The sequence below is a fragment of the Pipra filicauda genome, unplaced genomic scaffold (genome assembly GCF_003945595.2).
Source record: "Pipra filicauda isolate LSUMZ 115617 unplaced genomic scaffold, ASM394559v2 scaffold149_size4050908_pilon, whole genome shotgun sequence".
Lineage (NCBI taxonomy): Eukaryota > Metazoa > Chordata > Aves > Passeriformes > Pipridae > Pipra > Pipra filicauda.
This window is the reverse complement of record NW_024103984.1, coordinates 3,600,925-3,614,054: the sequence shown is the minus strand read 5'-3', so window position 1 is coordinate 3,614,054 and position 13,130 is coordinate 3,600,925. Positions and strand designations below refer to the sequence as shown.

General features: G+C 36.6%; 1 protein-coding gene across 4 annotated transcripts in view; it reads right to left on the bottom strand.

Moving 5' to 3' along the window:
• The window catches only part of HIBCH (3-hydroxyisobutyryl-CoA hydrolase), a 42,428-nt gene that overhangs the window by 9,319 nt on the left and 19,979 nt on the right, over positions 1-13,130 (bottom strand). For all 4 annotated transcript variants that reach the window (XM_027737517.2, XM_039378837.1, XM_027737519.2 and 1 more), the window contains exons 7-11: positions 11,825-11,903; positions 7,517-7,662; positions 6,521-6,607; positions 4,521-4,579; positions 3,661-3,742 (exon numbers count right to left, since the gene is read on the bottom strand). In XM_027737517.2, the coding sequence (XP_027593318.1) occupies positions 3,661-3,742; positions 4,521-4,579; positions 6,521-6,607; positions 7,517-7,662; positions 11,825-11,903 (453 nt within the window). The remainder of the gene's footprint in view (positions 1-3,660; positions 3,743-4,520; positions 4,580-6,520; positions 6,608-7,516; positions 7,663-11,824; positions 11,904-13,130) is intronic.

Here is a 13,130-nt window from a genome sequence, read left to right as displayed (position 1 = left end):
AAGCGGCAGATGGTAAGATTTGCCTCTTTACATTATTTTCATTGCAGACATTAGGCTCCTTACCACAGACTGAAATGGCAGGTTTCCAGTCATCAACAGTAACGTTTTTGCTAGCTTCCAATTACCCTTCATCCCTCTCCAGACACCAGCTGATACAGCAGTGACCCATTTTGCCTAGTTAAGCTGGAAAATATGCAATTGCTATACAAGCAGGAAGCTGTGCAATTGTGCCTTAAAGGCACTGGTTCTGTTGTTCTGTTGCTTGCATGTTGACCACTGTGTTTAAGAGAGAAGCTGGCCAAGGAAGAGCCAATGGTGGCTCCCAGTGCCAGCTGTTCCTGAGTCCTGGTCAAGCACTCTAACAATAAGCTGCCTTTCAGCAGATAAAGAAATCTGCTACACCTCTCATTACATCGTTCTGTAGTTCTCAGATGGGTGGCAGCTCTTCACTGGTCACCTTGTTGCCTGTAATATGCTCTTGCTGGCTTTACCTTTCAACTGGACCTTTCTACCTTTGAGTTTCACATTCTGTCACTGAGATTAGGCCAGGCTAAATGGTGTGCACAGTACAGCCAGATGGTTCGATGGTGAAATGGCAATGGCAAGTTCTTTCTGGTCAAAGAAAGCACTGGAATGGGGAAGATCTGAAAACAGCACTTAAGGCAGCTGCTGGATGCCCTAGACTAGTTATCCTGGTGTATCAGTGAGGTTGAAGGTGGAGGAGGTGCTGGTATAAATCAAGCTGAAGGAAGAGGAACAAGGCAAGAAAATGGGTAGGTGTAATTGCAGAAAAATGAGTCACCAGTGTATCTATAAATAAATTCTCTGTACAAAAAGGAGGGGATTGGTGCTAGGGAACAAGCCTGAAAAAGAGAGAGGATAGGCTGAAGTGGGGAGTACTAAAATGCAAAGAAGTCTTCAGAGGAGTATTTGACATCTGATTCAGTATCTTTCAGACCATCTTGGTTTTGTCATAGTGATCCCAAAAGCTACAAGCTGAATTTACAATAGACCTGAATGCCAATAAGGTACTATCAGAAGGTGACTGAATTAAGTGGCAGTGGCTCAGTGGAGTCCCTTACAAGATTAACAGCAGGCATAGTGACTTTCTTTCACTTAAACAAACAAAAACCTCCCAGAGGCCCAATACTTCACTTCCCTTGCAATAGATGAAGATACCCATCTCTTAATTCAGTTTTTGGTTTTATGAATCTTTCACAGAAGAAATTAAGTATCTGATCCTATAATCTCACTTAATCCTACTGTTTAGCACAGAATGTATACTGTTAGAAACTTGTCTGTAACATGTATTTGTTGACACTAATAAGTCTTGGATCTGGAGAAAATGTGGGATTTGTTTTGTGGGGGTTTTTCCCATGAACTTCTGTATGGACTGAAGCAACTCATACTAACATAGTCTTATCTCTTGAACACAACAGACAATTGTTCAGAAACTTTGGTCAACTCCAAGGACATTCATTTATGGATCACATGAAAGAAAAAAGCTGCTATAAAGTCCTATTAAAAACATGAAATAAGAAAACCGAAGAAGCAGCATTTTTTTGGTCAGGAATAAAAAAAAATCAGTTACACAAAACTGTAACTTTGAAGTAGATGATGCGGTTTTAAACTATTTATTTAAACTACAACTAAAACTATTAAACAAATGTACCCCACTAAACAAGGAAAAGGAACAGGGTTGTGTGGTTTTGGTTTGGATTTTTTTTTTTTGGGGGGGTTGTTTTTCTATATGTATAATAAGGCAGATCTGAGTTATGAGGCTGCAAATGAAGGAATAAAGTTGAGCAGGTTTGGGTAACTATGGCAAACTTGGCAGAGCAAACCATCTAGTTAATGTATTTCAGTAACAAAGTGTTTCCAGACACCTTGTATCTTCTGTAGTAGAAACTGTATTTTGAACAAAACACCCTGTAAGGGCTATAGGCTATTTTAAAATAAATTCCACTAGGTCTGATTGTGTTTTAAAGTGACATAAAATTGTATGAAATTAACTTAGGAAAAGCTACATGCAAATAATTCTTGATGGTTTTCAACCTCCACTGAACCTGATCAGTATAATACTCCTGCAGAGTTATATCAAACATTATAAAATCTACAAATAAAATACTGTCTTTTAACTCAATACTATAAAGAATAAGAGCCACCAGAAGTGACTACTATTAACATGCTATCAAACTGTCTCAACCAACCTTACTGTAGTTACTTTCCCTGCTATCTATAACAGAGGGGAAAAAGTGAAGAACTGAATCACAGAGTCTATATGGGTTGAAGGAAAATGGTACAATTCAGATTTATAAACACGTAAAATTTTTATTTTGGCACCTGCTCATTTTACTGCTTTACCCAATGAAACCTGAAAACAAGGGGAAAAAATGAGCTTTCCCTTTTATTCAATTTTGCTTTTATAATACATGTGCTAAACTTCTTGCAGTGTACTAGGCATAATGGCTGGCACAAAGATAATGCTAGAACTTCCTTTCTCAAAAACCGTTTGACAGTTCCAGTGACAAAGTGTTATATCTTTAATTAAAAACTAAAAAGTAAAGTATATCTATGACAGGATGTCTAATGTTAATGATACTACCTTCTAAAATTCCTTCTGCTCAAATGAAGGTCAGAAGATGATGGCTGTTTTATTTTATTAAAAAAGCAAGATTTCTTAATGACACTTTTGTTGAAGAAATGCTAGAGTTCTATCCAATTGTAACTAATATTTCACTAGCTTGAAACCAAACTTTTACAAGGCACCTGAATACAGATAATTCAAAGGAAGAAAAGAAAATACACACATTATTTATAAATGAATATAAGTTGCTTCTTGCTTTTGAGGCTGAAGTATGAATTCTGTGTAGTATTGCTGTACATTTTTGGAGTAGTGACTATGTGATTCTGTGAGCAGTGACAGGACCTGAGGGAATGGTCTCAAGTTGTGTCAGGGGAGGTTTAGGTTGGATATTAGAAAAAGGTTCATCAGCCAGAGGGTGGTTGGGCACTGAACAGGCTCCCCAGGGCAGTGGGCACAGCCCCAAGGCTGACAGAGCTCAAGGAGTGTTTGGATGATGCTCTCAGGTACATGGTGTGACTCTTGGGGATGTCCTGTGCAGGGCTAAGGGTTCGACTCAATGATCCTTGTGGGTCCCTTCTAGCTCAGCATATTCTGTGAGACATCCAACACTCAGGAATGCATTAAAAAGATCAAAAATACTTTGTGATGATAAATTTTTTTGCTCTTTACCCAAATGAGGTATCTGTAATGGAAGAAAAAGAACAACACTGTTCTGGCTCCGTTTTATTCCAACCCTTGGCAATAAAATGAGAAGCTATAAAAGGGAATGTTTGTCCCCCACATCCCCTTGAGGGGGAAAAGGGAAGGGCATTTTGGATTTTTACTAATTACAATTTTATGCACCACATGACAATACTCACATTGTGTAGTTTTACAGAGTTTTACTCTTGTCTGAACAGCACTACTGAGAATCCCTCAGGACAATATGGGAGAACCTGAGGATCTCAGTCCAGTGTCCTATTGCTGTTATGCAGTATTAGTTATGTTAATAGGGTGAATAAAGTCTACCCTACGATAAGAAAATACACACCCAAACCTAAAATTTTTAACAAAAATAACATAGAAGACATTACCTCCAGCTGCTTAATGGCAAAAGGAGAACCATCTTGCTTTAATTTTTTGACAATTTCTTCCATGCTATTTGCTGAAAAAAGACTAAAATTAAAATAAATTAGTCCATGAACTGCTTCAGCCTTCCACTTACCTATGAAGGGTGAGTAGCACTAACATTAGAAATAGTGTAACCAGTTGATTTGGCTTTTCTTAGCAATGTGTTCCATGTTGTTCCCTTTCAAGTAACTTGGTTGTCAGGCATCTCCTCTCCCTTTACAATTCTCTAGTGTTTCATAAACCTCACTCACAAACTCTTTTATCTATAAACTTCCATTACTCCCATCAGTCTTATCTGTATTTTTATTGCACATCTAGCCCTTAGCTATTAGCTCCGTTCTACTGGTTTGGTGTCAACATCTTTTGTCTCTAAACCTAGTTACTGCCATCCTTCTTCAAGAGTTTTAGCTGTTTCTTGTCACTCTCACTTATTATTTCTCCTTCCTTCTCTGATACACAGAAGTTCCAAGCAGTCATAGAAACGGCCTTAAATCAATGAGTATAAATGTACTATGTAACATTCCCTATTCAACTTGACAATTTCTCTCACAAATCCCCATCCAATTTCTATAGGAAATGTTCATTCTAATGTGCCATATGGTAGTTGCTTAATATAAGGGTGCATGACTCAGGCCAATATGCTCAAGTACTTAATATACTGATAAGTGAAATATTTAATGAGCTTCAGATAAAGCTCTCTAAAGACAAAACAGTTATTTAAACTTGGATGTCATTTCTCTCACCTTACCTGCAGAATACTGTTACTTGATTTAACTTCACGTTCTCTATCCACAATAAAAAATGAAAAAAGATTGCTAAATACCTGTTAATCTTCTCCATGTGCTCATCAAGTACAAACTTCTTTTCTTGATCAACTGTGCACTATTTAAAAAGCAAATACCTGTTTTACTTGGTTATTTTAGACTGAAAATGTTATCAGTACTGAAAAATTTCAATGCCTTGTGTTACAGAAATATCATAAATGAACAGTTAATATTCATAAAACAGTGACATTTTTAATGAATTTTTATACACACTGAGTTTTGCAGTGTGTATAAATGAAATTGTCACTTTATCCTGTGAATGTTAAAGATGTTGCCTCATAATGCAGTGCTTGCTCTGAGCTCCTATGTATGCATATTGGACTGGGTGGTTATCTTGTACACAAGTAATTCTGATTATTCTATCAAAACATTTCTATAAAATACACTAAGGAAGTCAGTACAGATAAATCTACCCAAAAACCTGAGATCATTTTAAAAAAAAGCTTCATTTTCTTAAAAATATTCAGGGGTATATTTAGGCATTTTTAATGACAAAAAAAAAGGCATTTCTCTTCCTTGTCTTTTCTATGACATTTTACAAAATTTTATTTAGACAGCTGAAGTGTGTGAAAGACCCATTGGCCTTTTGTGGAAAGGCTGTCAAATGTCTCACATCTTCACATTAAGGGGTTTAAGACATAAGCAGATGTTTCAGGATCAGCAGCTGAAGCTGAGAGAGATTCCCTGTCATTTCAGCTCTGATAACTAAAAATACACAGCCTCCTTTTCTGTATACTGCAACATATAATCACTCCTATTTCACAGCTTTCTATTTTGTGAGAATAATCAGTAGTGCTAGGTTAATTAGCTTATCCCATTTATTTTTCTAATTAACCTTAATATATTAACTCAGTAATTCCGAAATAGAAATAACAGGAGTAGACACTGCTCATTTTAAAGCCAAACAAATTAGTTAAAAACTAGTTAAAACACACTAGAATTGAACAAACTAGTTTAACTCTAGAAGTTTTCTTTCTCTTGAAATAAAATTACAATGCACATCAAAGCAGTTAAAATAGCCTCTGATTGTAAAGCCAAAACCTTTTGGTTTTTTATGCTCATTGTTACACAGCCCCAACACAAATACTAATTATGTATTAATACAGTTATATTCACCTCCAAAATCACAACAGAGCACCATGCATGGGTTAGTCCACTGAGAAAACAGCATCTTTCTCCCCCTGAAAATATTGCTTTCAGGTGCTTTTCCTACAGTGTATCTGCCAATATTGATCCTATTGATAACTGCTGTGCTTATTCAGTCTTTCAGTTGCTTCAAGGTTACAAACATATAAAATACTCGAGAAGTCAAAGGAACAACTTAAGCCTTTAAATTCAGGCCTCAAATCTGGACTGCAGATGGTCTGCATCAAAATAATGCTAAAATTTATGTCACATGCATCAAGCTAGCAAGACATTTTTCAGGTTGATATAGAGAAATTTTCTGGGATGGAAATACAGCATCCCTTTCCAAGTGAACAGTGCAGCATTTAATGGGCAGAATAACTTCTGCAGCCTCTGGATTAGGCCAGTAGTTCCACCCTTGTCATTTCTATTTGTCAGAATCCCTGAATTTCAGGGTAGCTCCCCAGATCACATTTGTCATCATGTACAACCTCCAGTCTGCTCGTGGCTATCTATTTTGCCTTCTGCCAAGTGTGCTAGAAATCCAAGAATAACAGGGGGAAAATTAAGCAGCAATGCATTTTCTGCCTCGTCATGCTACTGGCTGGAAACTGAAGTACACACACAGAGATTGAGCTGATCACAGCAGGAATTTTTGGGGTATCCAAAATGAATAAACGGTGAAGAAGGACTTTTCAATTCTGATTTTGACCACTGTAGGCATTAGTGTTACAGATTAGTATTTTATAAAGGGCAAAGAGTTTGGGAATTCATTATTTTCAACTGTAAAAAAAAAAATTATCAGTAGCACAGACAAAAAAGAATGTCTTTATATATAACAATTTTGCTTGATTTCAATAACTGATCAGATTACCTTCTTGTGGTAAGAGTTCAGTAAGTCTGCTATATTTTCTTTTGAAGGCGATTTCAGTGCTATCAGGTCTTTCTCTAAGGCAGGTAGCTATTAAAAATAAGATTTAATTACAAGTAAGTAAAACAAAATCTACTTGAATTATTTCTGCTGGTGCTATACTACTGGTAATAGTAGTATGCACGTATAAAAAACACCCCCCTCACCCTCCCCAACTTTCTGACAGATCTTAAGGAGGTACTAAGCAAACAATACAAGGAGCCAGAATTCATTTTTCAGTGTTGAACCATCTGGATTTAATTATGTCTGCAGTGATCAGCAAAGAACTCTTCTTCCCAAGCAGACCCCCAATGCAGTGCTACAGATGCAGCAGGTAAAGCAAGGCTACACCAGTCTCAGAGGAAAGAGCAGGAGTCTGGCAACAATGCTATCCTCAAAGCAGTATTTTGCCAGCTCCACAGTGACAGTCAGGAGTCTTCATGCAGAGAAGGAAAGCAAATCATTGTTTTTCCTTCATTTAAGTCCACTCCAGTTACTCTGACTTTATGAAACACCTTAATTTTTACACTTCCTTACAGGCACTGTAAGAAACAAATACCTGTTAAGCAGACTGATAAAAACCACATTAATTTAATGGGGTTTTACCTTGATTGAAAACTCAGCAATTGTATAAATCTCTAGTTTCATACACAATTGTCTTGAACTGTAAAATTTTGTAAGCAACTTCCATTATGCTGAGTAGATCATGCCCTTCCAACAGCAGAATTGTGAAGACAACAACATTTGCTCTTTCCTCCAAGCAAAGCTGTCGTTATCTGGCAAGTGTTAGAATGACAGCTTGAGAGTATCTTACCGTCCCTGTTCACAGGGCATGGCCAGCTAATATAACTGTGCTGCTGCAGACACTCCAGTTGGTAAAAAGTATACTGGGGTGCTAAACCCTCAGACCTGTCATGGTGGTTGTAGGCTGTGCCCCTGCCAGCACTGTTAGCATGTTACCTTTTCGGATTCTACAAAATGTGTAGCGATGCCAGCTTTGAGTACATCTCTTCCTTTCAGCCTGTATCCTGTTAGTCCGAGGTAATAGCCAACCCTTCCTGAGAGCCTTGGCAAGAAATACCCTCCACCTACATCAGGAAACAGGCCTGCAATAGACAACAAAAACAGAAGTGAAGGGAGAAGAACTTGTACTGATCATCACTTAGTAGCTACTTCTTCTTGTCTGACTTTCATCTCCCTGACAGGCACAGAACTCTGATCGAGTTTCTCCTTGACTTGCTTTGACATTTCTCTGTCATCAAATCCCTTCCTAAAAGCAAACTCTCAAACACCTTCCAAACTGCATCCTTTCCACTAGCACATACTCTACAAATAACTACCAAAAAATAGTATTTATTCTATTTGCCAACAACTTGAGATATTTTTAGGTGCTTGAAGGATCAAGTGTGTTCTAAGCAAAGAAACAGAAGTGACACGAAGAATTGTGAAATAATTTGTGCAAACTTGAACTGGATGCTGCTTTTTCTCTGAAATCTTTTATTATGATAAAAATATCAAACAGTGATGGAGTTCCTCTTGCACAGCTTAATTTGAACAAATTTTGGGGCTGAGAATTCAATAATAGATCAAAAATATTGACAGGGTCTTCCTGAAGGTGGGGGTGCAAGAGGCTGAGCTGGTACCTGGCTCTTTGACAGGACTATGACTAAGCTGAAAGTAAAAAAAAAGATTTTTAAACTTTCCGGTTTAGTGACTGTCTTACATGTATATATTTTTTAAATCAACAGATTAGGGTAATTTTTTAAAATTTAAAGTGTGAATAAAATTTAAAATACTTTTAAAAGTTGTAATTGAAAGATATCTACCTTCTGTTATATACATTGATCACCAAAACAAATTCAGACGCTTTTTGTAACAAACCTAAGAAAATTTTAGCTTAGCTGTATCAGTTTCAGAAATCTGAATGGATAGAAGCAGTGTCCAGTTACTACTTTGAAATCATCACCAATGGTACATTCATGACACTGAAAGTCTTTTGAAGAAATGAAAGGTGTGGTGGTGTTTTTTCACTGTGAGAGGAAAAATGAAAAAAACCAAAAATGAATACAAATGAAAAAGAATACAAATGAGCAGTAGGAAACTCATAAACACTTGCCAAAGCAGAGATATTAACTGGGAAAATTCAGATGCACATAAGGAGTTTAAGTGCAGTTCTGATAGAAAGTGGTAATTTTTCACTTACAAGCAATTGCTTTCAGTCACAAAAAGAGTCAGTGGATGTATTATGGAAAAGATCCTATCACAGGTATTTTAAGATGTGGGAAATCAGTGATCCTGGAAAGGTCCTCCCCGTCAGACAGAATTGAGGGGAGGTTTCTTTCAGACAGCTGCTCTTCAGTGTTTTCCTCTTAACAGTCTTAATATCAAACCCCTCTCTCAGCTTCTCCTCTGATTCCCTCTTGGTCCTCCCTTTGTTCTGCTGCTTCTAATACAATGAAAAGATGGTTTTAGGAGTCACTTCCTATCAGTTAAAGTCGTAGTATTTTACTCCCACCGATGTGTGTGCTGTCATTAATGGATTTATTCTTCATCCCACAGGCTACTGAGACATACAGCTCTTCTCCTGAAATGCTGAATGCCTTGCTGACACACTTTAAAAGCCCAATTAACCCCAATTCATCACTCACCTTTTTCATCTGTACTCACATTCTCAGTAGTCTGCTCTACATTTTACATTCTCATTTTGAGCCATCAGAACATTGATGCCAAGACTTTTATTTAGTTTTATGTTTCTATTCATCTGTCTCCCCTTGGATATCCTACTACTGAAAAAAAAATTCCTCATTTCAAAGAGAAACCTGACTTAAAAATGCCCTCCAAAGTAAAAAGGCAATTACATTATTCTGTCCATCCACCAGAACTGCAACAGTAACAATCTTTCTTGGTTTTGCTGTAATTAAATTAGAATAATACCAATGCTGGACCACTGTTCTCCCCATGCTCCAGTAAAATTCTAGAGGAAGAGACATCTTCCTACTGGGATCCATAATGCCCTTCCACTTGACCATACACAGGGAAATCCATTCTAAATAAACTGTGCAGTTGATTAACTTAAGTTGCTTCAGAGGAAAATAAACCTAAATTGAATGAAGGTTTAATTATTAAGGAATTTACAAACAGGATTAGTGAAGATGTAACTAATCCACTTTAAACTTACTTGGTTGCCTAAACACAGTCTGCTATAGCTTCTGTATCTTTTTCAATGTCCCTGTCTTCCATTTTTCTTATAATTTTACCCCTCTTGTCCGTGTTCTACATATTCCTCTTAATTCTCTCAACAATGCTTCCCATATGTTTCTCCTTGCCACTGTGGTTCCCTTAATGTGTTCCACTTCTTTTGATAGTATTTACCAGTTATTTCTCAAATTCCTACTTGAATAAGAGAAGAGCTGTGTTACTGCTGGACTGACCAGGCTATAAGCCTATGCCTGTGGTGCTGACTTGCAGTCTGTGCTCTTTGCTGTAATCCCAAAGGTGCAACTCTGCATTTACCAAGCATAAAATAAAGGCAGTGTTACTGCATTCTTACCTTGTTGGTAGAGGGGGGTGGAAATTTATTAGTAAATGACTTCTAGAAAGCTAAAAACTTAGGAGGGATATACATGAAAGTATCCATTATTAATATAACATTATCTCAAAGCCCACCTCTTACAATACTTCCTTCTTTTGTTCTTCTCACTACTAGTTTTTCCACACCCTCCCACATCTAAGCTGCTTTCCAGTGCTTTGTATTATCTGTGTCAAACTCCTACAATCTCCAACTACCTTTTATTTCTATTTTCAAAGTGGCATATTTATCTCTATCCTTTTATTCACGGTGGTGTATAAGTGCAGAATAATTGTGTGAAAATGTAGCAGCTGAATGAATGCTTTGTTTTCATTTCACAGCAAAGGTGTCATGCCTACTGAAATAAGTGAACACATGAAAAAATCAATCCAGTGTCTAGAAAGCTAGACATTTTAAGAGAACACACAGAGATCAAAAGAGCTAAGCCTTTAAATCCAAACAGATTTCAGTGGTTTTACTTCTAATTGATCCTAAAAAGGGTTTAATTACTTCCTTTCCTAAGCAAGTTCTAAGCTTTTCCTTTACATGTCTTCACAGTCTATTTTTGTTTAAATAAGCCCTTGGCAACACAAGAAATGTATGTAAAGAACAGAATTTTTGTTAATATAAAACTACTCATATCTTTACCTTTGAAGAAGAAAGTGAAGGTACTTTCATTATTAGTATAATTTTATATGTCAAAGAACTTCTCTGTTTAGTTTTTAAAAAAAAAACAAATACAAACTGTTTCCTTCAAATGGCTTTCATGTACAATAACTGATTATGAAATTCAGAGTTTAGCACATTCATGTTGTATTAATGCTTAAGATATTTAGTTTACCAAGTCTTCCTTCAGCATAAAAAATAGTTGGAGGTCTGCAACAGCTTTTGCTTTTCTCATCTCAAATTTGCTTGTTCAGAAAAATTGCACTAGATTTATCAGCCAGCACAAATCGCTGTAATTTTTTTTTTCAGGAGTTAAAATGATAATGAGCTTCCTTATATTTGGGTGGTTTGCTACGCTTTATTTCCCTTGACACTTCCATCAGGAGGGTTGCCTTCAATCTGACTGACTTTTCTTGAGCCGTACCTCCATCTTCATGTAGCTCTGAGCTACATTTTCTTTTGTACATCTCAGAGTTGACAAAAAAACTGTAGGATCAAACATTAGAAAACACAAGAAGCGTGTTGCTGTTTAAAAAAAACAGACACTACTGAAGACACTGTGATCTCCCCTAGCCACAACCTCTGCACAACTGTAATGGGCCTACATTAATAATCTACAAGAAAAGCTGGAATTTCAAAATCTGTCTCATTAACACTGCAGAGCAGCTGTGTAGTACAGGCAGTTGGACTCACAGAGTCCCCAAGGTAAAGCTGAAGTAGCTGCACTGGGATCTTCAGACTCTATCTGCCTACATCTGTAGCACAGACTTAGTTCCTTGATCTGCTTCTGTTTCTGAAATATTGTATCCTGACAGTCTTTGCATCAGTCCAGACAGTTAGGAACCTTAATGATCAACTCCCAGAATGTAGGTAAGTTTCTGTTAATTTAATAGAAAATACTTTCCATATATGGTCATCTCCAGTTCTCTTTTAAAATTCTTTCATTACCACCACAGCTTTCAGTCAAAGACGTTTCATCCTGATTACACAAACAGTGAAACCTTAGACATATTAACACGTGATAAAATGCTTACCTATTGCTGTTTCTGGCATTGCAAAAAGTGTCTTTTCTGTAGCAACTCGAAAATGTCCGTGAATTGAGAGGCCAACTCCCTGTGCATGGAGCAAAGGACACAGTTATAAAATTATTTTTACCAGTAATCATAACCCTGTGTAACACACCTCTTGCTTTGCTCTACCATTTAAATAAAAGTAGATTTAACACATGCGTCTCAAGAAAATATTAAAAGAAATAATAATTAACTATTCTTCTAATGTGATAATTACCTATGTTACAAACACAGAAGTGTTTCCCAAATCTTCGTTGGCAAAGCCTAGCCGTGAAAACACAGAAGTATTTTAAACAGGAAAAGCCTTCAGCATTACTGATTAAAATTCAGAGTATGTGGTTAGAAACCCACTGTTTAACCTGAGCACTGGTGTTCACCAAATCAGAAATGGAATTCACATTATTAAGTATCTAGCCTTCTTCTCTAGCAGCCTGTCCTGATGAGACACTTCCCTAAAAAGCAGAAGAGTTTCTGGTGGTGTCTGTCACATATTTTCTGATTTAGGCAGTGAGCAGCAGCAAGGCCCAATAAAAAAAGTATTTTCACTTCACACAGAATTAATTTAATTTAGAAAAATGTTCAAGAGGCAAATTGGCAAATATAAAGAAAAATGGTAATCTGACAAAGCTACTACTACTCAGTAATAATATTTGAAGTAATCCAAGTATATTTAGATTACAGAGCATAACCACAACATACATATTGAGGTCTCACTTCTCAAAGCTTGTTTACATGATACATGTTGATGGAAATGCATGTTTGAGTGTATCTGGAGACAAAAACCTCTACTGAATATTTCACAAGAAGTTTCTTCATACAAATATTATCTTTCTCTTCCTTTCCACTGTTTACTTCTGTTCCTCAGAAGAGAAGTTAAATTTCCCTTGGTTAAGTCCTTCTACCTATACATTTTTTTATGTTCAAACTAAGATATCTTAAATATCATTGGCCAAAAGAAGTCAGTGTCTAAGAAATAAGTGCTTAAATACTAGAAAAATAATACTTTACCCACCTAAGGCTACTGGTTTTCATAAACATCTTCATGCATTTCATACTTTTCATCAAAACCAGTGGTATTAATTGGGTGATATTCTCTTGGGCCAGCAGTATATATTTGACAGGCTTTTAAGGTGAGAGTAGAACATCTTTTTATTTTTCTTATTACAGAGATCTTTGGGTGGGTTTTACATTCAAATTTTAAAAAGTTATCTCAATTTAATATAAATTACATTCATTTCCTTCCATGGCCTCTCTTACAATTCTGCCCAGC